Source organism: Lichenostomus cassidix, chromosome 1Aa, assembly GCF_008360975.1.
Source record: "Lichenostomus cassidix isolate B80296 chromosome 1Aa, HeHo_3.0, whole genome shotgun sequence".
In the NCBI taxonomy this organism is placed as follows: domain Eukaryota; kingdom Metazoa; phylum Chordata; class Aves; order Passeriformes; family Meliphagidae; genus Lichenostomus; species Lichenostomus cassidix.
The window spans coordinates 34,016,887-34,043,480 of record NC_139480.1 but is presented as its reverse complement, the minus strand read 5'-3'; the positions used below and the strand labels follow the sequence as shown (position 1 = coordinate 34,043,480).

The 26,594-nt window shown below is 39.9% G+C and overlaps 1 protein-coding gene across 2 annotated transcripts; it reads left to right on the top strand.

Annotated features, from left to right (window-relative positions):
- The first annotated feature begins 3,746 nt into the window (after nt 1-3,746).
- Nucleotides 3,747-25,626, top strand: BEST3 (bestrophin 3). 2 transcript variants are annotated; one of them, XM_085044797.1, is made up of 10 exons: nt 3,747-3,998; nt 8,029-8,198; nt 9,891-9,985; nt 10,540-10,773; nt 16,003-16,157; nt 16,849-16,926; nt 17,410-17,562; nt 20,194-20,274; nt 21,591-21,742; nt 24,081-25,626. In XM_085044797.1, exons 2-10 carry the CDS (start codon nt 8,047-8,049, stop codon nt 24,979-24,981), a joined length of 2,001 nt encoding a protein of 666 aa, XP_084900923.1. In that variant the 5' UTR covers nt 3,747-3,998; nt 8,029-8,046; the 3' UTR covers nt 24,982-25,626. The 2 variants fall into 2 exon arrangements, with proteins under 2 accessions (XP_084900923.1, XP_084900932.1); XM_085044806.1 differs by lacking the exon at nt 8,029-8,198 and having other exon boundaries at nt 3,749-3,998.
- Nucleotides 25,627-26,594: the final 968 nt, after the last annotated feature.

The following is a 26,594-nucleotide window of genomic DNA, read 5'->3' as shown; positions in this document are numbered from 1 at the left end:
CTCTCTTCCCAAGAGACAGCTAAAGAAAATCTTCCATCCTTACAGTCCCAATTGCATTTGCTGGTACCATGATTAAATTTTGGGTTGAGGTCCCCCTTAATTTGAACTGACATAATGGAGAATGTACTTTCTCCCATCAGTTGCAGCATGGTTTAATCACACCTCTAGCAGTGTTATATATGGTGAATTGCTCCACAGTTTTGTATCACTCATCACTGCATGGTGTTATTATCTTAAGTAGTGCACTAATCTGGACCATCATTCTTGTAGGTGGATTTTCATAGACACATATCAAAATATATTCATATGAATAATTTCTCCAAATGAGCAGAGCTGTCCTTATAAATGATCAAGTGGGAGAAACAGAATGGCTCGGTTGTACTGTTACATGTATTGTCCCTTTTTAATTATTATTTTTATTATTATTTTCGATGTTATTGTTGCTGTTATTATTATATTTCCATGCAGGGCACATGGGTCATCATTTGCTATTCTGAGATGTAACATTCCCCCCAAAAACCTAGGCCATTCAGCCATAAAGAGCATGAATTTATGAGGCTTCCAGTGCTACCTCAAAAATCTGGACTGAGAGCACAAACATGCCTGTTGTGCAAACAAAGATGCATTATTAACTCTAAAAGAGATTAATATTTTTGGTATAAAATAAACATTTAAATGGGAGAAAAGATTTGTCTATCACTAATTTAACTCCCTAAGAAGTGCAGGAGACATTAGTATATATTATGAAGCACAGACTTTCAACCATCAATATTCTTCAATGTCCAGAACAATACAAAAATTTTTTGCAGCATCTGTATGTAAAAAAAAAAAGAATTATTATACAAATGGCTGTGCAGTCAGCTGCATTTTTAGGTAAATAAAGAAATTATCTAGTATCTTATATTTGATAATGCACAAGAAGTTCTGAAACCCTGGTCATATTGTAAAGCAGAATGACACTGACTTCAGAAAAGCCAGTCTACAGAACAAAATCAAGTACCTGTGATTGCCTTTTAACCATTTAGCTTTCACTTTAACAATGCTAACATATATAAAATAACCTACCCTGACTGTTTCAGATGAACATGATAAGGAGCACTTTGGAGACATAAGTCATGAGAAAGCTCTCCTAGTTAATGCAGGCACTGGCTTTTGAATCCAGTTCCTGGACACCTTATTCCTGGATGCACTGTTGATCTCATCTTCTGTCTGATAAGTCCCATGGTGACATTGTGTGTCTATGCCTTTTGCCAATAAAAGGATTGTTGAGACTGGTAAGAGTCACAGTAATATTTCTAATAGCAAACTCAGCACTACTGCATAGCAAATGATGTTTATTTCATTACAAGGAAGTTGCAAAGCATAGTGTTTCTGATTGCAGTTTTACAGTACTCAGAATTAATCTGTCAGGACAGCAGGCTTTATTCTGCAGACAAATTCATTTGTAATCCTCTCAAGTATTCTACCATGTGACTTCAGGAGATAAAAGAGCCTCCTTTAAAGTATATTTCCATAACCCACATTGAGTGATGCTAAGTACAGTGGTATCTCTCCCACTAGATTAACTTTTAATTATTGCAATTTCTCTCATGAAAGAGACTGTAAGATAGCACAGCAAGTCTCTACACATTCATTCTGTGGGCAGAGGACATTTTATGCTAATTTACTGATTTATTTAAGACAGAAATTCCAGCAGCAAGTGACAGTAAGTAGAAGAGTACAGCAAAACTCGATATATTTTCATCTGAGAAAATCTGACAGCTGGTTCTTTAGTACTTTTTTCCCAACACTTTTCAATTATTCACTTCCTTTCAATAAGAAAATTCTTTCATGTTGTTCATACCACATTTTAGCCTATTTTTATGGCATTTCTTTGAATATTGGCATTATGTCTTGTTGTTACAGATCCTGAAGTGCTGGCTTGAAGCTTCACTAGCACACAATATGAATTAATGTCTTTTCCTAAAATCTTCCAGTATAAACAGGCTCAAAAATCAAGAGGAAAGAGAAGTAGGAAGCATAAATATATTAAATAACTTCTATTTGATGGATTTCTACTATCTTTTGCACTAAGCTGTCTTGTTGAACACCCATGGATGATGCTAGCAGAAACCTGTCTAGTTTCACAGTGCTAAAATATTTTTGTTTCTCATATGTGTTCAAAGTACATATTTGTATTTAAAATTAATGCAAAATACACCATTATCAGTGATCATTAGTAGAACTGCATATAGAAAGGAACTTCTGAAAACTACTTTTGTAGATGAAACCACTTTTCCCTAGAGGGAAACAAAGGAAGAGAGATAAAAATATTGCTTATCTTTGGAAATATCCAACAAGGAATTAGGGACACCTTAGTGATAAAAAAATGAGTATGTCCTACAGAATCAGTCACAATGGAGCTACACAGCTGGAAACCTCTATTTATTTCTGCCTCTGAAAACACAGGAGCTTTAAATCTCATGTGTTCTGCAAAACAGCTCAGAGCCAGTAGAGTAATCTCAGCCACTCCAATCTGCAGGAAAACTGAAGAGCCGCCAGGAAAACCACCTGATACCCACTGACACACAGAGGTGCTATTATTTACTGCTCAGTGAGACGAGCAAACGATTATGCTCAGCAAAGAAAAATGTTCAGCAAAGAAAAATGTTTGAGGTCTAAGTAATTATTTTACCAGTGACCTTAAAATATCCCTGTTGTTGAGAGTTTTCCTCGCAGAGGGCAGTCTCTGTAATAGGATCAGGCAGTATGTTTCTTCATGCCAAGTCACTGAATGCTAAAATGATTTGTCATCTTTCGCCACAGGCCACTGCCTGACACACACATGCCACAGCCTAATATCTTGCCTGCTTTGACATCAAAGTGTCTTCCTTCAGCCATTAACAACAAGAAGAAAGGCAAACAATGGCAGAAACTTCCATTCTTTCTGAGAAAGTTTTAATTAAATAAATGGCCTCAAATAGCTTAATGGGTTTAAGGCAGGAGGAAAAACCTTTCATCATAAAATGAATTAAATCTATAAATCTTACCTATTCTCTCCCCCTGCAATTTTTTTATTTACTTCACAGTCACATTATTTCATTCTCTGATGAAATTTATGACAACATTATATGGTATCTCCTGGGCTTTCGCAGTCTATCACCCTTTGCAGCACACTCTTAATGCCATGGGTCATAAAAGACAGAGTTCATCTCATTTTACAGAGGGGAAGAAGGAAAAAAGTCCTATGTAAATCCTCCAGCTGCAGAAGGCTTTTCACATGCTGAAATACACCATTGTGAATAGGTCCACTGGGACTTTTGGTAGCAGCAACTCTGCCTGTTTTGAAGGATGAATGATTTCTATGGCATACCCCGGAGACCTGATTTCCCAAATCAAATTAGCAAAGACGAAATGCAGCAAAAGCTGTGGTCCCGGGTGGGATCAAGGTGCAGCTGGGTCACATTTTCCAGTTTGGTGGGGTTGCCTCTGGTCTTCCTATTTAGATGTAGTTAATCAGTGCTGTTCACTGATGTGTCTTCACAGGACTATTAGAGAAATCACACTTTTCAAGAGAAGTCTCAGAACAAAATGCTCCCTTCTTGTCCATCACATTTTGGAAGAAATAAAATGCAAAAAACTGTATGTGCCAGTCAAAACCACTGCAAGATTCTTCATTCAAATGAAAGAGGTCCTTCCGATGGCAAGTGGCGTTATAATTATAGACTAGGAAAGAGCAAGATCAGCAGCTGCTGCTGGTGCTGCTGCTTGTGTTTGTTCCCTGTGTAACTGACAGGACAGAGTACTTGGCAAAAACAGACTTCCAGAAGTGGAAAGACATTTTAACCCCTGTTCTTGTCAGTCCTCTTAGGGCTCAGCAGCAGCAACCCCTTGCTTCAGGTTAAGGGAAGAGCAAGGTGATTATTGCGGATCTGAAGGGGACTTGGTTTAGGACGTCTGAGAAAGAGGAAGGGTCCAGGATTTGCCTTCGGGCTTGGATTGCTGAATCAAAACAGCAGGTCAGTGGATACAGCGTAAGCTTTTTATGTTTTTATAGCTGGCTTAACTCAAATCTCTCACTCACTTTCTCTTCTATGCCATAAACTAAAAGATAAGGTGATACAATGACAAAGGGTAGGTCTGCATAGAGGTACTATTTATTTTTACATTCTGTAATGTGCCTTTCATGGTCAGTTAGGAAACTCTGATTGCTCTTATTTTTTGCTGTGGTTTCTTTCTGAATCCTAATGCATCCTGAAATTCTCAGCCAAGCAAAAATCCCATTTACAGTTAGGTTTAATATTAATGGAAAGGACACACTTATATTTTTAGGTGTTTATGCCTAAAGTCTTCTGATGATCTTAACAAAAGTGGAGTAATATATAACTCACATTTCAGTGTATGCTTGAGAATGTTTCAGAAAGGAAAAAAACACCGAACAAAAGAAAAAGCAGCATCATAGATATGAGTCAAGGCCTCTACAAGCATCAAGTGGTCATAACTTGTGTTAATGTCCTCAAAACTCACAAATCCATACCAGCAAAAAGCTGTATCTGTTGATGAATTTAAGGGCAACATAATTAACAGGAACATTTTTCATGACACTGGTGCCTGTGGTATCTGATCTAATGTACTCTGTCTTTCTTCAGCCCTGGCCAAAAGAGTGCTCAGGAAGGAATGTGCTGGGGGGCATAGTTATGCTTTGCTCTTCCTGTCCATCTCAGTTTTAGTTTTTTAATATCCTGTGGCCATAAGTAATATTGGAAGGACTCTCCGCTAACATGTTGCCTGTGAACCAAGGGCTTGGGACCACCATGCAAGAGCCAGACACAGCGCAAGGCTCTCCGTCAAAACTTCTCATTGCAAGGGGAGGCCATAGCTAAATGTTTGTAGCTGTTCTCAGAGAAAAAATAAAAACCCACAAATGCTGATTTAAATTTGTGTTTGCTGTATTGAGAAATCTAACCATACAAACACATAGCTGTCTTTCATAGCTTTGTATAGTCTAAACTGTTCTATAATCATCTAATCTGGCCTAATGTATATTTTAAGACATTGAATTATATTATCCCGAAGTTCCCATATGAACACAATGATAAACGTTAAGCATTTGCTAAGCAGGAAGATAAAACAGTGTACCACAGGCAAGGAAAGACAAGGCAACCAAGGCACTAAAGCCTAAAATTGCTGTAACAGTCCCACTTTTCTTTGCCCCATTTCAGAGGCAGAAAGAAAAATCAGGGGCATCCAGTGTCTCTCAAGAGTTTCTATTCTGAGCCAAGGGCATTGAATAAAGGCTAAGAGATGGCTGGAGTGTGATAAAGTGAAGTATGAGTTGCTAGAATCAAGCAGACAAATTGCATTTCATAGATAAAACTCTCTTTTCCCAGAGAATTAATTAGTAGGGAAGTATTCTTAATCCTGATTCCTATTATCACTACAGCTCTGAATTTGTGGCCAAAGCACATCCACTAGGCCTTGCAAGACTGGATTTGCTTCAGATCTGTAGAGAAGGTAGACCCATTTTGTCCAGCTTAGCTACTGACCAGTTTCTGATACTTTTCAGTCTCTGATAGCTGGGAGGAATGAATCCTTCCTGAACCTCCTATGAAGAAACCAAGAGTCATGTTTTTGACACTAGTCGCTGCCTTCCTGCAGAGCTCCAGTTCTGTGAAGGTGCTGCAAGCAATCCTTTTTCCTCCATGGCCCACAACAGAAGAGACCTCATAGAAAGTTTAACAGATGCCCAGATACCAGGGGAGACCAGCAGAATCACTCAGCCCCAGTCATTAATTATTTCTGAAGGTCATCTTCTGTCCTATTATCTGCTCTCAGCTTAAATATCCTAAACAAGAGGGTGACTATCCAGTCCCCTGTTCTGATATTTGGCTGCCCCCACAGTTAGAAATTTATGTTTTGTGTCATCCTGTGTCGCTGTTGAGCAGCTAGCAGAGTAATGAAGGCACCAGTTCTCAGTGGCAAGAAGGAATGACCTTTATTGTTTTGATTTCATCACATATATAGAGTTCTCAAAAGTCACCCAGATTGGTCAGTCAGAAGCCTTACCCCAGGCCTGATTGGCCAGGCCTGCACTGTCCAAGTTCTGGGACACTGTTCCAACAACATCCAAATTTTATATTTATAAAACACAAGAAAATTTCTCATGGGAAAAACCTGTGCTAGCCACAATCCTGCATTTGTCTCACTTCATCCTCTCATTGTGGCCCTGTGTGGTGCTGAGGGTCTGTGTTCTTGCCAGGCTATAAGTCCTTCCATTACCTTAGATCTTTTCTAGATCTAAGTCCCTACATTCAGACGTTCCCAGTGCAGATTTCCATCACAAAGTGGATATTACTGGGGAGATAGAGACACACATGTTGATATTCTGGCATAAATGCATACTCCACAGCATCAATGGGCAAGGTCTAAAGGCTCCTACAGCAATTCCAGGAAACACAGTGTACTTTTAACCATATTTTTTTACCCCATTCCTCACCTATAACCCAGCCACAGATTTCTTTCATTGTTTATAAAGCCCCATTTTTGCTGGAGAACGGACATCTTTGCCTCCATTTTCTTAAGCATTGCATCCTGACCACAAGATTTTTAGCAGACAGGACTGCATTTCCATACATGCCTGTCAGACAGGTTGGGTCTTGCATTGAACTTCTTGGCACACAACAATGACAACAAAAGATTTTAAGGTCTGTGCCAAGGCTCAGGAAAAGAAAATTTTCATTTGGATTCTAAAGAGCCAAACCCATGCTTCTTAAAAAAAAATTTAAAAAAAAAAAATCTCCAAGCCCATGCTGGCAAATATCGAGCAGTCATTCTGCAGAGGAAAAGAGACAGCCCGTCAGCAATACAAGGCTTATGATGGCTTTTCCCTGCTGATTCCCTTGGTGACTAAAATAAAAAGTGGCACTTTTACAGCTGATTTTTACTGGCTTACTTTATGCTCTGCATCAAAGACACAGCCAAGATGCACAAAATACTACCAAGTCATTTATTAATTAGGAGTTCAGATTTCAGCCCCCCCTCCCACTCCCCCACCAGAGTAACTTTGCTACAGTGGCATAAAGAAAATATGGGCAAGAATCATATTTTTGATACACAGTAACTTTCTTGAGATTTTTGTGCTTGTCTTAGTTACTCTCTTTCTTGCATGCTGTTTAATAGTGCTTTCATCCACATTTAGAGTTAGGATTTGTAAGCGCGTAAAAGTTCCTGTAGCATCTCCCTATGCTGTGTAAGCAGTACCAAACCCAGCACAACGTATTTTTAGCCATACCTTAATTGCAGAGCAAAACTTTAATTACACATGAATTAATTATACTTTAATTAATGCTGTTCAGGTAGGTAGTCGCACACTACCTACCTGAGCAGCCCTATGGCTTGTTTTGCACGGCCATGCAATGCTGAAGTATTGGTGAGTAAGTCTAGCTGCCAAGAAGAGAAGTAACAGCATTCCCCAGCTGATTTCAGCTGCTGTCATAACTGTTAATGAAAGAGGCAGTCTCCAAATCTCATTTTGTTTTTAAATAACTGTAAGAGCAAGCTAAAAATACTGGCTGAGGACATACGTGCATTTGTGGAATTTAGCTTTACTTCTCTTACCAAGAAACTGAAAATTCTTTTTAAAAAATTTCAAGCAAATTTACTTCCTATTCTTTGCTCACATCAGATTGGAGCAGACTAAGAGTAAGCAGAAACTTCAGAGGTGTAACATGCCCCTGCCACTGCCACCCAGAAAGGTGGCCACATTCAGTGCTAACTACTGGGTTTAGGTGATCATTGAGGTAAAGCCCAAATACAGCCTTGCATCAGTCAATCTGCAGGTCTCAGCAGGGCTTGAAACTGCTAGATTTTTATTTTTGCCTCTCTTTCTACACGTATATGAATACAAACACCATGTATTTATGTACACATATTATTATATATTTAAATGTACATGTATATCTGTGTATCTATCTATACAAGGGTACATTCAGCTTAGGATATGCTGTCTAAAATGTTGTTGGTGTCCTGCTTCTCTTCTACTGTTTCTAGGCACAGCCTATCAAGACGATGACAGTCACTTATTCCAGCAAAGTAGCAAATGCCACTTTCTTTGGATTTCACAGATTACTCCTAAAGTGGAAAGGCAGCATCTACAAATTGCTGTACAGAGAATTTATTGTTTTTGCTACTCTTTACACAGCGATAAGTGTATTATACAGGTACACTCTTTCCAATTCACATCTCATTAAACGTTATACTGAAGTTTCAGACTTCCTAGCGTTAGGCTGATGAATGATGGGGGGAGGTTACTGTATACTTGTGGTCTTCCTTGGACCTTTTCTAATGTGCTTTCCTTTCCTTGTTTAGTTCAAGGTTCCAGAGGAAGTATGTAGGGTGTCAATACTGTTTATCATATTCAGCTGATTGTACTTTTAACCCAGCATTGAGCAACCATCCTACTGAAGTGAGACTAAATAAAAACTCAGAGGTAGCCTCGATTATACAGCTTTTGTCATTCTGACATCGAGCTGTCAGTTGTAAGCATGCCTCCCTGCTCTAGATGATAGGTATAGACCTTTCATTCTCTGTCTTTTGTTGCTTGGTGGGAATTTACCAACATTGAGAGGTAATAATTTTAGAGTCAAATTATATAGCCAGGAAAAGAAAAGGTTTGCCTAAAGCTAGGAAGGCATGCAAACCTGATTTTTAAGCTTGCAGAGAACTCAGGAAAACTGCATGGAAAGCAGGCAAGGTTATTATTTGTGTGTCACCCAGCGCCTGGGAGGAACACATTAGAAGAAGAATTGCTTTTCCACCAAGGTGTGAATTAAACATCTGTATGACAGATGCAATGCATCAATTAGTACAGTGAAACTTTTAATTGATGGAGTACATTACATAGAAGTATCAAAATTATGGTTCAGTTCTTACCGTGATCTGTAATTAGATCTCTGCTTTTTATTGGAAGCAAGGAGAAAATATGCTTCAGTTTGTCTTTGAGTAATCACTAATTTTTATTCAGTAATCTATACCTGTGAACTCAGAAAGAAAATTATAGCATTAATAGGTAAAGAAACACCAGAGTTTCACAATTATTTAAATTAATCTAGTTTTACTGAAATGTCAGGCAATTGAAGACCATGGTAAACACACCATGGAAATCTTTTTATATGTGCTCCAGTTTTTACTGCACAATTGTAAGCAAAACCCACCAAATATTTTTATATGTTCCTTTTATATGAAATCAAAGAATAACTGAATTATTCATATATACAAATAAATATATTGAAGCTTGTTATATTTCATTAGGTATCTTTTCCCATGGGCAGAAGTTGTTATGGTCCATTCATTACCTATCATTTGGTGAATATTCTCCTCATTGCAAAATAAATACAGATGTATTTTAATCTGGCAGAAAATAAAAATTTCATAGGAGTAAGAGTAAAAAACTATTGCAACAATGTAACATTTTCAAATCAGGGGAATTAGATTGGTAACCTTTTGCAATTCAAGCAGACCTGAGCATTTCCATTAAGTGGAAATACATTTTCAATAAGCATTTCCACTAAGTATTTCCACTCTGAAAAAGGAGAGTAAGCTCTACTTGCAGACTTAGAGCTGCTATCATCTTTGGTCTGTATGGGACAGCAAACTGATTCTCCAGGCAAATTGATCCCAGTAGTGCCATCCAAATGAGTCCTGGGAAAACTACAAAGACCAGGGAATAATACTGTCGTCTCCACCAGCTGCTTTAATACATGCCAGAAGTGTTCAGCCCTTTAAGAATTTGCTTGAAGACATTAGCTAAGGTTGCTCCCCAGTGCACATATCTGATTATTTATAGGTGTTTGCACTTTGTAACTAGTGCCAGAATATTATTAAAGGATAGATACATTTCATTTTTGCTGCAGATTTTTTCTTACAGGTAGCCAAAAGCGGTTCTTTGAAAAATTATCAATTTACTGTGACAGATATGCTGAACAAATCCCAGTAACTTTTGTGCTTGGTAAGTACTGATTAAATGTGAAATTAGTCTTCAACTCTGTCTCTGTTCAGGCATTTTGTGAATGTTGGTGCATAGAAGCATTTCAGAGCTGAGGGGCATGTGGGAGATCAGAGGTTCACAATAAATCATTCACTTCCAACAGGTCTCCTTAAGTTCGAGTTGCTTTTGTCACATCAATATTTATGCTCATGTTCTTAATATACTAACAAAAAATATTTCCACATATCTATGTATAGATAGATGGATCGAGATCATGCCCAGTAGCACTGATACCTTGTGCTTGATCTTTCAATGAACTAAATCAACCCTAAGTTTTACTACAGAAGAGGATATTTGGAAGCTCATGTGTATGAGATACTCAGATGGAACAGACTGTTACATTGCAGTGTCTATTAAATAATAAGCATTTATTGTGTCCTGGGTTTTGACACGGCTAATTGCATTTATTCTGGGAAATGCAGCAGCTTAGTGATAAGAACAATACTCTGCAAACTAAAATTAAAGTAACTGAAATCCTGATAGGCACAGGACTTTTTTATCCCTCTATCTCTCAGGTTTCTACGTTACTTTGGTGGTGAATCGCTGGTGGAACCAGTTTGTGAACTTGCCGTGGCCAGATCGTCTGATGTTCCTCATCTCCAGCTGTGTCCAGGGCAGAGATGAGTATGGGCGCTTGTTAAGGAGGACTCTCATGCGCTATGTGAATTTAACGTCTCTGCTGATCTTTCGCTCTGTGAGCACAGCTGTGTACAAAAGGTTCCCCACCATGGACCATGTGGTAGGAGCAGGTACTAGAGTTTGCCTTCCCAAAATTGCTTTCCTCTCCCTCAAACATGTGGGCTCAGGGAGGGAAGGAGTCAGCCTTATTTTTTCTTTCCTGGGGCCCCATGTGTGCCTCATACTTACCCACATCAAAGCAATCACCGTTTTTGTTAGTGACTTAAATGACATAACCTTAAGAGCACATATTTAATGTTCTTAAAGTGTTCATCTAGCAACACTATAGAAATCAAATTAGTTTGACACTCTTATGTAAATCTGCTTTCAGACACCATGGAGGCAATAAGCCTGCCCCAAACACTCAGGTGTATGGAGCAGGTACAGCATTCTCCAAAGCACGAAAAATAACAATGTTGCCATATAGCATGATGCAGTCAGAATGGTGTCTTTTTATATGGCATTGCCTCAATGTCTGGGATATTACTTGGTCTGGTATATCAGAGACGGATCTCTGCAGGCACTTCACAAGTACAGCTTTATCTCTTTTTTTTTTTTTTTTGTAAATAGTGTGCTTTAAGTAGATTGCACATATTAAGTGTTGCGATTTTCTCAAAAAACCTTCAGCCCCAAGGGTTTTTCTTTAAATTGAAAGCCTTATCTCAAACCTGTTTTTCCAGGGATAAATATACTAAGTACTAGGTATGTCTTTGTTTTCTGTTTCTTTCAGTAACACTGTGAGTGTGATGATGGTGAAGAGAGTTCAATCATATAACACCTTGATTGTCCATCAAGGACTGACCACTCAGTATTTAAAGGCAAGGTGTGCCTTCTGACTGGCATGGTCAGTGTCAGAAAGAGAACACCAGTGCAAAGATATGGGGATCTGCTCCAAATAGAAGTCATGTTTTCTACTGAATGTCTTGAATTTCTTAAAAGTATTCCTTTGGCAGAGATTAGTAAGCAAAGTCATAGCAAGTTAAAATATGCAGTGTGTATATATGTATACACATTTCATATATGTGTGAGAAACTTTGGATATTATAAAAAAAAAAAATCCAGGCAGACTGCACCAATCTTACTGAAAAAAACCCAAACCATTTATGTCAGATTTGTTGAATTTTAAAGCTCTCTTCCTTGTCCTGTTCAATAAAACTGTTTACCTGAGCCTGTGAGAGGTCAAGGAAGCTTCTGTCACTCTCCCCAGCAATCTGCTTCTACTATGCACTGGAAAATTACAACATTTCCAGGCAGCTAATCCAGCTCTGCCTCCCTATTGCTAAAGACAATCTGTTCCAAAGAGACATAATGTCACAGCGTTGTACCAAAATTGTAGACTGGAAAGCAAGTTTTGATTGTTGTTTTTTTTTAACAATGAAAAATATTCTGCTATAAACTGTGTATATAAGTACTGATAGTGTAGTCAGCTCTGGATTTCAGTACTTATTCTGTAGTTTTAATGCATATTGTGCTGCAGAATTTTTATCAATGCAGTACCAAGCATTTCAGGGCATATTTTGCTCCTATTAAAAATCTATGGACTTAGACAATACTCTGCAATCATACCCTCCCTAGCTCCCAATGGCATTACATATCAGACTGCATGGGAGGGAGGCATTTAATATGAATGTGAACAGCACAAATCTGATACTTACAGCACAGTCATCATTGAAACAACTTGTGATGATTTTGCATTTTTCTGTCAAGCTGAGAGCTGTCATGATAGAACTATTGCTACACACTTCTCTTTTCAAGAGCAAGCAAACAAACTGCTTAAATTCTTATATTTTAAATTTGAGAATGGTGCCATGATAATCTAGTCTGACTCATCCATAACACAAGGCACAAAAGCTTGCTAGCAGCATCCTTTATCATGCTGTAATTTCTGACTGAGCTGTAATACCATCTAGGAATATAATCAGCCCTGATTTAAAATTTGGATGGATATACTGGAAACTCCACTGCATCCTAGGTGAACAGACATTCACACCAGTGAACTCACTGTTGAAGAGTGAAATTTTATTCTCAGTCTGAACTTGCACTGTGTCATCTTCTATTCACTGGATTTTGTATAAGTTTGAGTTCTTTTTTTAATTAGAAGAAAACACCATTTTTATCTCAATAGTTACCTGTTAGCAAACTGCATAAATGCTTGAATGAAACTCAGGATCTTCACCAAGTGTAGTCTCTCCCTACAGGATACAATCTTGAGGGCTGGACCTTCCTCCTGACTCTTTCTCATGTTTTAACACTCTTTATGGAACTGTAGGCAGTAGATGCATGTAGATTCACTTCTTTATGATGGTGAGTGCTGGGGCACACATACTGTAAATGTCAGATGCCTAGCAGCAGTCCTGAGCATAGCAATCCTGCTGGCTGCAAGGTGCAAGAGCGAAGTTGGATGCTCAAGAATACAAGCCTTAAAAAAACGAGTGATGAGTAAGCAGCTAAGCAGAGAGCAGTCCTAAGGAGCTGATGGGAAATACTGAAGAGAAACACAAGGTATGAGCTCAGAGACATGAATACCTACAGATGGCTGAAGAGTGCAGTCCCAAATCCTCCTCTGGAAGGAAGCACTTCAATTAACCCTTTCTCACATAATACAGGAACAGAAAATGAAACTTGTATCTACTTGATCATTTCCCTTGTTCTCCAACCACTAGTATTCAGAATGTTTAATGTGGGTATCTTGAGCCAGTCTTGTCTCAAACTATTGAGTTTTGACAGGAGAACTGAACACTCTTTTAATCACTTAAGGGAGAGCATGAGTGATTTTTTTCCAGTCAGGCTTGTGTTCTCATCAATATTTTTCCTTTAAGATCTCTGTAGCTGACACTGTTCACATTAGTGTTCTTTGATTATTTATTGATTGCACTCCATGTTACTCTTCTCATACTTTCACAAGGATTCAGTGCCCTGACTTTCCTTAGACCATCCTTTTCAAGATCTTGGCACAATATTTGACAAATATTTCCAGTTTTCTGGAGCTGCTCCAGTCTTTCAGTGCTTCTCAAAACCAGTGTTCTTGTTTCTAGAGTTTCTTGGTTAATTCTTGAATACTCCTAAATAAAAATACATTACCATATTTGGAAACAATGTAATTTTAGTAACTGAGGTTTGATATCCTCCCCTATATTTGATGGAATATAAAGTGTTTCTTTACCACTTCAATAACAGTGAGCTATTCTGAACTCTGTGTTGCCAGAGCCTTCACCAGCAGTGAAGAGCAATCCAGAGTTAGTTTTTTCCACAATAAGTATATCAGGCATTGTTAATATTCATCAAAGAGAATATTTAATCAATATAAACACAAACGCTTTAAAATGAATGTCAAATTGAACTTTATAATTAAAAGAACCAGAATTTTTTGAGTTTTCCTGAACAAAAGGTGCCTGGTTTCAGTAGAAAGCTGGATTGATCCTTGCTGTTCTTTGTGACCCCATCAGGCTGTGTCTTTCCAGAGGCTCCAAGCAGCTTGCATCCAGTGTTTGCTCCAGACTCAATTTTTTGGTTTTCTGTCTGTCTGTTTCAGCCTGACAGAAACATCTTTTCATGTCCTGTAAGGAGCAGGCTGGCCAGACAAAAACTAAAGGCCGCCTGAAAGACTGACTTTTAGGAGTCAGGAGTCATGAATAGCAGGTTAATTTGTCTGGTTGCCTGATTATTTCTGTGAAGGTGATTATGAGTGGTGGCTGAAAAATGCCCAGGGAACTTTTAAAAGCTTCATCTTATTCTGTTCTCAAATTCCATGATGCTGTGGGAGTACTGTGTCTTGCTGCTGAATATTTCCCCTTTTACAACATTTTCTGTCCAGTCCTTGCCTTCCCTTTCCAAAGTTACAGTGCCTCCTATGTTGGCTTGTTCCAACTGTACAATAGTGACACTTTCCTCAACAACAGAATATTTAAGATCACTGTGTTTAGCAAATCTCCTTTAACTTTACTCACATTTCTGTGCAACACAGCTGAGTTTCTATATATTTATTTGTTTGCTGCCTCATATATCTTTAGCAATGTTAGCAATAATGGACGTGTTCTTAATTACAACTTGGAGTCTACTGTCAGTTCCCTTATTGAATTTTCAGCATTCAAACTTGTAATTGATTGGCTGAGCCCCCTATTTTGGGGCTGTCATGTTACTAACTTTGTCCCATGTCAGAGCTAATGTCAACACGACAAAAGCAGCTTTATACCCACCCTGATAGATGTCACACACCTGAGCAAAAACTGAGGTCCTCCAAACATGACAATTGGTCCCATACCAGAAAATGCAGGATTTGGACAAAGGAAAATGTGAATTTTCTGAGGTTGTTTTTGTCAAAGGCTGGGTGGAAGGAGGACAGCAGAGCAGAGCTCGCTTTCCCAGGGGCGAGAGGTGCTGCTCCAAAAGCCAGCTGCTCCCTTGCCAGTCCCAGGCAGTGATTGGCTCTGGTGCAGGATTTGTCACACACAGCTCAGGCTCCCCTGCTGGCTGACCTTGGGCTTGCTTGCAGCAGGGGGAAGCAGGGCTTCACGAGGCAGGGGAACTCTTCAGGAAACGTAATGCCTTCCCAGCACCCCAGCAAGGCAAACTGCCAGGCAGACAGCCCCTTCAGCCTGCAGCCCCACAGCAAGTCACCTGGCCCAGTGTCCCCTTAGCAGCGGGATTGCTGTGCATCATTCCCTCTTCATCTCTTTGCATGCCTTCATAACTGCAAAGAAAACATGAAACAATCTGTCAGGGAAGTATTTCACTGGCAGAAGGCATTCTCTCTGCTGGGCTCTGTTTCATGCATTCACTTGTATCGTCTGTTGCTTGCTCACTGCTTTGCAGATTTAACAAAAAATTATCAGAATCAAAAGGTCATGTAACTGCCCTCACAATATATGTGGAAATACTGCTGAAAGCCATCATTGCTGAAAGTTGATATATCAGATTCTTGACTGATATATCCAGTTCCTTTTTTTTCTGAAAGTAAAATATGAAAGTAGAGAATAATTTGTCCGAGTCTTAGCATTCTGTGTGTCTACCATATGTCAGCAGTTAGATAGGAGAATACAGTAGTAGCAAATTATTGCCTATATTGGTAAAGAGGAATTTAGAATAGGTGGTTAATGTAAAAAGAAGTTGTTACAAGCAAGGTCTGTTCTGGGGGGAAAAAAAATAAAAAAAATAAGAGGTTACTAGTTAGAATTATAAGTTGTGTTTAGCAGATTTCTATGCAAATATTACATAAACAGAAACATATTCAAAAATCTATAGTATCAGTAGCACTGAAAGCACAGAATAAATTAACGTTCTTTTGGTTTTTTGGTAAACAGGTTTTATGACAAGACATGAAAGAAAACTTTTTGATGACCTTAAGTCTCCCCACCTTAAATACTGGGTTCCATTTGTCTGGTTTGGAAATTTGGCATCAAAGGCACGAAAAGAAGGAAGAATTCGAGACAGTGTAGATCTGCAGACAATGATGAATGTAAGTAGAAAAAGTAAATCTAGAGAAAGCTATTCTGAAATTGCTGTGTAGTAGCTTTTCACTTAGATAACTGATTTTGTTTAGTGCACACAGATCTCCTGTGTCATCTAAATTACCGTATTCAGGATTTATCCCACTATTCTTTGTGTACCAATGTACATTTAAACACACATAGCAGCATTCACTGGGATTCTTTTTATATGATTTAAGAAGGTACCGAAAGAAGCAAATTGATGAATAAAAATTATTGTAACGTCACTGTAAATTCATACTTGTTCCATTGCTGAGAATATGAGAAATGAGAATAATTTGGCATTTTGAAGATTTTAATATCAGTTTCAGAGAAGATAATCTCCCTGAATATTTCATTAAGTGGAAAACATCCTTTTTATTATATAATATATTCTCTTTCATGTCTTACTAGACTGTGGATATGATAGAAACAGAAGATGATTTGTGAAGAAATACAAAGTATACTAAGCACTCCAACTCCATAAACCAAGTCAGTATTCAAATGGAATGCTGGACATAGTTATAGCACCAATTTACATATACTATCATTTCATTTCTCCCTGTCCTTTTATATGTGCAAAAATGAACTATAACAAAATGTTTCTAATTCAGGATGGTACTCCATGCAATTTTACTTTGTTGTGGTTTCTTGCTGGTTGTTTCTTTTTTCCCCTTTTAGGAAATGAATAAGTACCGGTCTTGGTGTAGCCTTTTGTTTGGCTATGACTGGGTTGGAATTCCACTGGTCTATACCCAGGTACTGAGCTATTATCCTGTAGAAATTTCAAACACAATTTCCATTAAAGGGGGGATTGGTAAAAAGCACTCATGGTATAAAACATTCATAGTCTCAACCAGAGTCTCTGAGCTATTGAGCACTGGTTCACTCACAGGATCATGGTGGCCTGGCTAATTATTTAAGGCATATTTAATGCAGACATGTTTTGAAGATCTTGCATAATTTAGAAGAGGAGAGGGAAGCACTGAAATGTTTTTATGTTTCCTGAGTGTTCTTCCTCATAATTATTTATTTTTATAATTATAAATAAATAATTATTTATTTATAATTATTCCTGGGGCCTCTGTATTTGCAATACCTCCTACAGATTTATAAATTATATGGCAAAAAACAGTCAAAGGCCTTTGGGTATGTGTTGCTTTATGCATAAGATTGTATTATTCCATTATTTCATTATTTTATTACTTCCAATTATTTCAATTCAAGTTCTGTTCTTTGCAGGTTGTTACTCTTGCAGTCTATACTTTTTTCTTTGCCTGCCTGATAGGGCGCCAATTCTTGGATACTGACCAAGGGTATCAGGGACATGACTTAGACATTTACATTCCGATCTTCACACTGTTGCAGTTCTTCTTCTACGCAGGATGGCTCAAGGTAAACTAGCTTTCTGGATGGGTGATGGGGGAACCCTCCAGGGGAAGCTGGTCAAGGTGTCAGATCTGTGACACACATGTAAAATCACCAATGATTACTGAAGTTACACCTGAGCTGAATTCAGGCTGAAGTGTTCTGTGGTCATATAGAAATATCATGCAACATGTTTTTAATACCACCTGACAGACTGTATGGTAAGAATTGGTCATGAATCTGAAAGAGCCCATTTTAGTAGCACCAATGCAGCCACAACTCCCCAGTGGAGCATTACTCCAGCAAAAATCAGGTCTCAGGACTTGGACTATAAGGTGACAGAAAAGAGATTTTAAAAAACACCTTTCTCCCACTCCATTCTGCAGTGGGGAAATATGGCTGCAGACTTGGCATCAGCTGAAAGGGACTGAATCATACTTTCTTCTTACGATCAAAGCTAGTATTATCTGCTGTTAACCTCATCAGATGCTGGCAATTAAAGGTTCCCAGTTCCAGAGGGCTATGAAAGAGCGACAGACTATTGGCTAGAACACCACTGCATAAAAATGTTCATTAAACAGAAGAGTTATAGAGGAATTGGATGCTGCCCATCAGCCCACTGATGACTGCTAGGCTAACATATTACAATCAATCTGACAGTTGAGTAATTAAGCCACATACCTCAAGGTGGTTCTCTCCTCTGCAATAGACTAACTGGAAAAAAATTTCAAATAAAAAGCAAATTGGTACGTTGGGATTTATGCACATTAAGATTTCCTTTTGTGTCTATTAATCATGGCTGGAAACTTAGACCTGACATTTCTGTTAGAATATAAATTGAACAAAATTGACCAGTTTTAGAGATGCCATCCCACAGCCAATTCCAAAGAGCAGAGTAGAAAAGGCAGCACACCAAGCTGGCAGATTATAAGGAAAAGTAAAGTGCCTGCAGGGCAAGCTTCTCTAATCCTGTGTCCTAAGAAATCTGGGGGGGAAAGGATTTTGCTGCATAGGAACCAGCCTAGATGGGAGTGGGAGAGAGGGGAAGGGAGACTGGTATGGTGAAGGTAGCAATTTCTCCTGGAGAAAAGTGAGGCTTTATCTCTAGGCAATGTCTCCCAGGGTTATACTAGGTGGGTTACAAAACTGCAAGCTGTTCCTCTTGACTGCCCTGCTGGTGCTCCTGAGGGGAAATGGGTTATCCTTTTTCAGCACCCAAGGATGTTAATAGCATCTCTTCCAGTTAGCCTCAGGGCTTCCTGCCAGCTCCTGGCTATGGCAGGTATGAGATGCCATTGTAACTGAAAAATCTTCTGCATAAGGAAATGAAAGGGAAGAGAAGAACTTTTAAAAAGTTAATTTAATATCAGCAGTGTTTCCTCAGACTGGAGGTTCATCCAAACCTTCAGTGCCCTGGGTCAAGATATTTTTGTCTTGAAGGTTACAGCCTGTTTCCTGCTGAGCATGCTGGACTTTGGCTGCCAGGCAGCAAAAAGGGCCCTGAGATATTGACTTCCAGTAACTTGGCAATTCCTCAGAAATAATGGGTAAACTGAGCTCATTCCTTGGCCTCAGGCCTGGTCTGTTACACCTATAATACAGGGCCAGAGTTTCCCATTACATGAGACTTCTAAATCCCCATTTTCATTACAGGGACAGATGGACTGTCCAAATACAGAGCTTAGTTGTCCAGCACTACATTCCTTTCTGCAGAATAGTCATGTCTCACATGCCAGGGCCAGGTCAGCCAAAAAAAAGGCCATCACTGCTGTTTGCTCTGTCCCAGTCCTGCTCACATTTTAAGGTTATGTCATAGGTCTTATGGTGGATTTTTGGGTTGTGATCTGCTCATTTACAGGAAGCTGATCCATGTCTTTCCCAGAGAGCCACAACACAGACAGTGTTCTGGTTCCTCCCTATTGCAGCACTTTTATAGCTGTACCCAAAATTTAATACCATGTCAACAAATGTGAGCAGAGGTGGCCTCTCTCTCCTTTCATTCCTCACTCCTTCCAGGTATTTTTGTAGTGTTAATCTACTCAGCAGTTCTTTTGTTGCGTGCCAATGCTGGCCTGGGAAGTGGTGGCCTCAGAGGGTGAGCAGGTGCTTATCCACAGAGGATAAGTTTTTTTGTGGGCTGCTTTTCCTCAAAAGCCCTGGAAGGTTGCCATCAGAGTTAACCCTGATGAAGAAGCAGGGGGCTGAGGGCTGAGCTAGAGAGACAAGCTCTACTCCCTCCAGCAGACTCCAGGTGCAAAGCTTGGGAATACTCACCCCATGGGCTAGTGGACTATTGCAGACAACAGTACAATAACAGTCTCTAGCTGCTAAACCATTAATTTAAATGAGCCAAAGACAACAGTAGGGAAAGGTAATGACTATTGTATGTGACAATTATCTTGGCCCAGGCATGTCTCAGTTCCCAGAAGGTCAGCACTGACAATTATGACTGACAGCACCAGCGAGGCACAGAGATCTGAATCTGCAGTGAAAGCAAGCTGTTCCTTCACTAGGCTGGCAGAACCATCACACAGGAGCTCAAGCTATGATTGCAAGTGACAGGCAGGGAGAGAGAGAAAAATCCAATCCTACTTTCTCTGCAGCAGTAGTCCTGACATGGCATGCCAACCTCTCTTCATGGTCTCATTTTCTTTCCAGGTCGCTGAACAGCTCATTAATCCATTTGGAGAAGACGATGATGATTTTGAAACTAACTGGTGCATCGATAGAAATTTACAGGTTTTTGTTGTTATTTCTACTTACTGCTTTACCCTACCATAGGTTATCATTACATCTAATATTATGTCTTATACTCAGGAACAAATTAGGGCAACAAGTGTCAGCAAAACATATTCTTTCCCTGAAGGACTACCTATGGCTGTGATCCACAGAGTTTGTTTTCACAAGCTAATTCATCTTGATTTTGGTATTTGGCATTTACAATGCCTGACTAAACATGCAAACAGCTGACCTTAAATTATAAGATCACTCTATGCCTGGAAAAACAAGTAATGTAGGTCAATCCTGCAAAATCCAAAAGCCATTCCCCACAGATAAGAACACGTTTTCCTAATCTGAATGTCTTGAGATTAAAACATTGCATATGAACCTTCCTTTAAAAAGCCAGCAAAAATAATAAGAAGACCAAACAGGGCCTTGAACTAATAAGCAGGGCCAGTACCATGATTCATGTTCTGATGCTGCCACCCATGGCAGTATTTGTGGTCAGCACAGGAGCCAGTGTCCTCGGTGGCAGGAGCTATGAGATGATGAGGGTACAGGTTTATTGCAGTTACCCCTGATTCCCAAAGAGCCCCTGTCTGTTGTGCTGTGGAGGAGTTCAGAGACATAAGGAGATCCCACAGCACCCACTGCTCCCCTTCCCTGGAGCCAAGCATAGAACTGGCTTAGCTGCTGTTGGACTCCACTTCTGCTGGGGACCACTGAAACAGCAAAGCAGAGGCCAGGAGTTGGGGGCAGCAAGGGCAGGACAAGCAAACCACTGAATTAACCAAAGTCAGGAAAATAAGCAATGCAGGTACATGCAAGAGTGGGAAAGGACTTCACACTGACAAAGATGCTCTCTGGCTTAGCACCACTTCAGGGTACTCATGCCACTGTGCCTTAGAGCCTGTTGTGTAAAATTTATCAGAAGCATGTTCACATACTTGATTCAGAATGTCTTTAAATGGCAATGAAGCCTATCAGAAAAATTCTTGACCTCTTGACATTTTAAGGAGCACATGTGTAATACTTTACACAGACTTTCCATAGCACATGATCACATTTAACAACATTATACATCTGGGAAGGACTTCAATCTGACACAAATATCTTTGCATTACAGAAGACTCAAGTATGATAAAATTTATGTTTTCATGAGTATAGGCAGATACAGAAGGTTTATTTTATAATACTGCGTCTCTTCCTAATGCCCAGGCCATCATACACATCTTATATTAAAGGGTTTCTGAAAGAAATGTTGACCCAGGGAGTATATTTCATATACTGCACTATGTTAAAAATTACATGATTTATACCAAAAAAAATCTAAGGTTTCACTTCTGGCGGTGGATGAGATGCACATGAACTTGCCAAGGATGGAGAAAGATATTTACTGGAATGATACCTCTGCCCGGCCACCCTACACAAAAGCAGCTGCTGATTACTGTATTCCTTCATTTCTTGGATCGACTATTGAAATGGGGTGAGTGGCACTAAGGGTCCCTAATGCCATCAGAAGGATCACCACCCCGACAGCCCACATCGATTGGCAGACAGTCAGCACAGGGATGTGGGCTCTGATGATACTGCAAGTGGGGGAGATGGAAATGGGAAAAGAAATTAGGAGGGAGTGGACAGGCTGGAGTCGGCAGGATGATGTCACCAGTGGTCCATGTGTTCACCCGAATTTTGCACGCATATCTTAAATTGTGTAATTAATAAATAAAGCATGTTTGCAGGGAGGGTTTGTTGATAGTCTCTGAGCACAGGATGATACCTGAAGACAGTGACTGATTTTCTTAATAATACTTTCTTTACTACAGTTTCTTCATACATCCCCAATTAACAAAATAGCTATTCCTTTGTTCATTTAGTTAGCAGATGACAGTTAAAATAAGTCTAGATTTTTGTGAAGATCAACAAGAAATCATCTTAAATGTTGTATGACTTTTCATTGACTAATAATCTAGGCATGGAAGTTGAAATGGTCAGATTTTGTGATGGGAAGAAGAGGATTTATTTGCAGAGATCAACAAAGAAGGATGGTTGCAAAGAAACATAGAGCGTATAGGATTGCCCCCTGTTGTCAGGATCTATATGAGAAATCAGTGATAGGCCAGTTAGCTTAGAAGTTGTTAGTTTAAATACTTCTGACATGCTGTAATATAGGTCAGTAAGTGTAAATACCATCATGCCTGAAAAAATACCAGGCAAGTAGAAGTTCTCATCTGAAAATCCTTTTTAAAAGTTTACAGTAGGCGTTTTTTTAACTATAAAAGTTATCTCAAGATATTTATAATTTTTTCATCATTTCCCACCTTTATCAAAATAAAATGTCCTTGATTTTTTGTTTCATTTGGCCTCAAATTTTTTTTTTGTCATTTTTGTTCCTCTTACTTTTTCTCTTTTACATGCATTCTACTATAAAGGACAATGGTTTATATTAATCCCTTTTATCATACATAGCCTTCTCAGAAGTTATTTCCTTATGGAAAAACTATGAAATGGTAAAAAGAAAAGAAGAAAGTAAAAAAAGTAAAGAAGAAAAATTCATAGAATATAATTTATTTTACAGTAATTTCTAGGGGGGAAGATGGCAAAGAAGAAATGTCATTAATTCTGCAAACAATTTTTTAATAAGAAGCACTTCCCACAAAAAATTAAGGAGGGAGTGAATGAAAAGTAGCTCCCTGATAGCCCCTGTGAAATTCAAACATCTCTGATGTGTTGACTTTTTATTAATTATTTTCTTATCTGAACTGTTTCGCTGTTCATATCTCTAAAAATAATGAGGAGTTCTTATGCAGACTTCAAAAATAAACTCTAAAAGATTCTTAAAAGTCCAAAGAAAATATATAAAACTTGAGCCCAAATTCTTCTCCAGTCACCTTAAGCTAACATCTGGAACAAGTTGCCCAAAGAGTTGGTAGATGTCCCCATTCCTGGAAACATTCAAGGCCCGGTTGGATGGGGCAATGAGCAACCTGATCTAGTCAAAGGTGTCCCTGCTCATTGCAGGGAGGTTGGATTAGATGCCCCTAAAGGTCTCTTCCAACACAAATTATTCTATGATCTTCACAAATGCTGGATGAAGTTCCTCTGTCCATCCAGGTTAGTGTTGCCTGCCTGTGTTCCTTGCCTCAGATTTGGCCCAAGCCCCTTTGCCATTCTTGCCTTTAGGACAGGTAACTGGGCCAGTTTGGCTTGTCTGAGCTGCACGAGTCAGTGAAGTGTACTGAATTGACTGGCAGGTGCAGCAATAGTTCTCAGAAAGCACCAAGGCTGTGCAGTAGAAGACTACCAGGTAGAGGTGACACCTTCAGACACACTGTCATGCCCCAGAAGTGAGTAAGATTTGGCCATCTGAGTTATTTCAACATTTTTTGAGAGTGTTGTCCTCTGTTTCCAGCAGTAGCTTTTTCACTGTTATTATTTTTGCCTGAAGGATTCTCCTGAAAAAGAAACTACAGCACCAAGTAGGACTTCTTTGTCTCTCTCACCCTAAGCACAAGCCTAACCATGTGGAGCTGCCTCAAAAGGCTGCAGCCCAAGTGTGAAATGGTGCCAGATGCCTGGCTGGATGACCTCCCAGTCTGGTCCTTAGAAGAGACACCTGGATGTGCAGAGTTCTCTGTGTGATCTGCCTGATTCAAAGGCACAGACACTTTTTCCTAGCACCCTATCCTTTTCATGCTTTTCTTTACGGACACACTAGGGCTTTGGTTCCTATATCTTGGTTCCTGTGTCTGAGACAGAGGGATATATGGGCACAGAGACCTAATGTTTCCTGTATTTAAGTAACACCTGGTTTTATTTGGCAGGCTGGCTGATACTGAATTCCTCTATGGGGAAGAGTGGCCATGGGAAGAGGAGAAACACCAGAGACATTCAGTTTTGAGAAGAGTCAAGAGGTTTCTCAGCGTCCACGAGGCTCCTTCATACCCAGTTCACCACCGCTACAGTCGGCAGACAAGTGAGAATTCGGTGTTTTTCCCAGCAGATGAAAAGGGGCACATCAGCCGGCTGCAGGAAATGCACACAAGAGGGAGGCACTCTGCCTCAAGCTTCAAGAAGAAGCATGAAGGAGTTAACAGAAGTAACAGACTTCATAGTAGCCGAGAGCTAGGACCCATAACTGAAACCTCAAGGAACGAGGCACAGTTTGGTGACAGTGACACCTCATCCGAGACAAACAGGCCAGTTCCTGAGGTCATCATCTCTGAAGCCAAGGAGGAGGTCGAGCCTAATGTGCTGGACAAACCAGACCTGCCAACAGAGCGTTCTGCAAGCATGCCAGAAGAGAAGCTCCAAAGGATCCTAGCTGAGGCAAATATAGCTCTTCTGAAACCAACTTTTTTCACCCCAGAAATGACTCCATATCACTCAAGTTCAGAAGTGCATCAGTCACTTCCTACTGTAATAGGAGAGCCCAAACATGAGTCCCAGGTTAGTAACATAGCTGGTCTCATAACAGATCATGAGAGAAACCTTCAGCGATGGAGTTTACCAAGCTTCCATAGTCCTAGTACAGCATCAAATGCTGATGCTGCACCGCCTTTAACAGATTCTGGGACAACTTCACAACAAAGGACATTCAATGATGGGCAAAACATTACTTCTGCTTCACAGATGTTTGAGATGCAGGACTTATGGGAAAACTTGGACAGTAAAGAAACAGCCATAGTAGAATTTTCTAATGAAGAAAGTGAAAGAAAACTTTGATCTTTCTTCCTCTGGGTTTCACTGAACTTCTTGTCTTCTCTTGAATGTGACTGGCACACAAATTTGCCGAAAGTGTAGAAGGGCAGACTCAATATACAGACAAGTCATGAACAAGATCCAGCAGGGGATTTCAGCACTTACATAGGAGGCATTGTGGTTACATACTTTAAGCCACTTGGTCACTGGCTTGAAATCTGTGACCTTGTAGAAAAAACATATACAGGGAGAACTGGGAGCCTCAGGAGTGGATGCAAATCTGCTAGTGTACATGGTAGCGAGCTGTGTAGACTCAACTAGAGGAAGCACTAAGGTTATCAGAAGAGTGGGGATGATTCTGTCTGCTTTGGATCCAGATTGAACTCTGCTGCCTTTGTCTGCTCCATCAGCTTAAGGTCCATGACATCCCTGCAAGATCCACCTACAGTTTTGATTTCTACTCAAGTGGCTTGAAGGCAAGATGTGGGCTCAATTCCCTTCTCAGCCTGGAGAGATTCAGCCTACCATCTCTCACTCTTTGGAGGAACACTTGTAAAATCAGGTTCCTCATTTGTGTAGGACAGTATCCTGCCCCATTTTTGATGATGGTATACCACTAAAGAGAGGGAAAAAATAAAAGGAATAAATGCTTAACTTGATTAAGAAAAATGGAAGGTGCAAAACAGCTGAGGAGCTGGGCATGGGAGGTCTGAGCCTTGGAGCACATATGTGGCATACCCAGTGACTATTGTAAAATAAGGTTCCCAGATTGCCTCCCTAGTGATGACAGGGCTGCAGCACTCTCTCAAGAGGTGGTGGAGCTGCAGGTGCAACTAAGCTTAAGACTCCACTCTTGTGGAGATCTTCAGCTGGAAGTGCACAGGCTGTAGTCATCCCAGGCAGACAACGAAGTGGCCCAAGACTGCTTGCAAAATTGTTCTCCACTTCCTAAACCTTTCCCCCATTGCCATGATTCCCAGATGTACCACACATATTCTTAAGTAACCCAAACCTGAGTCAGCATTAGTTGGCTCCTGCTACTCCAGGGATTACCAAGCCACCTCTCTAAACCTCCTGGCAGTGAGCTGGCCTTTCAGCTATCACTCCTGCAAGATGTTTCAAAGCAGGCCAAGAATGCAACCACAGCTCCTTGGTTTTAGCTCTCGCCCACATTTACAAAAGTGCAGCCTGGAGCATTCTCCCATGAGTGAGTAGAGGATCTCCCCAGACAAGGGAGAGACCAGGTAGCTCAGGGACTGGGAAGAACAGAGAGAGGGGAAGAACAAAAATGATGAGTCTGCAACAGCCAGCAAAAACAGCATGGACTGCATGGATAGCAAGTCCACCCAGCTCTCTTGCTCAGAAGATTTGCACTTCAAAAGACAAACCAGCCTCTCTGCCAGGGTAACTGTAACACCAATGTCTCCTGGGAAGGGAACAAACAGACCTGCCTGCTCCTGCTCCTGTGGCCAATAAGTTAGGTGAGGAGCCCTTGTAGCAGGCTTTGAAAAAAATCAACCACCCTCACCACTTCTATGTCTTCCAGCATTGTTTCAGTCTAGGAATTGGCTCCTACTGCTGTATATTAGGCGTGGTCTGAGCACAACCATACTCCCAAATCCTCCAAAAACACTAGA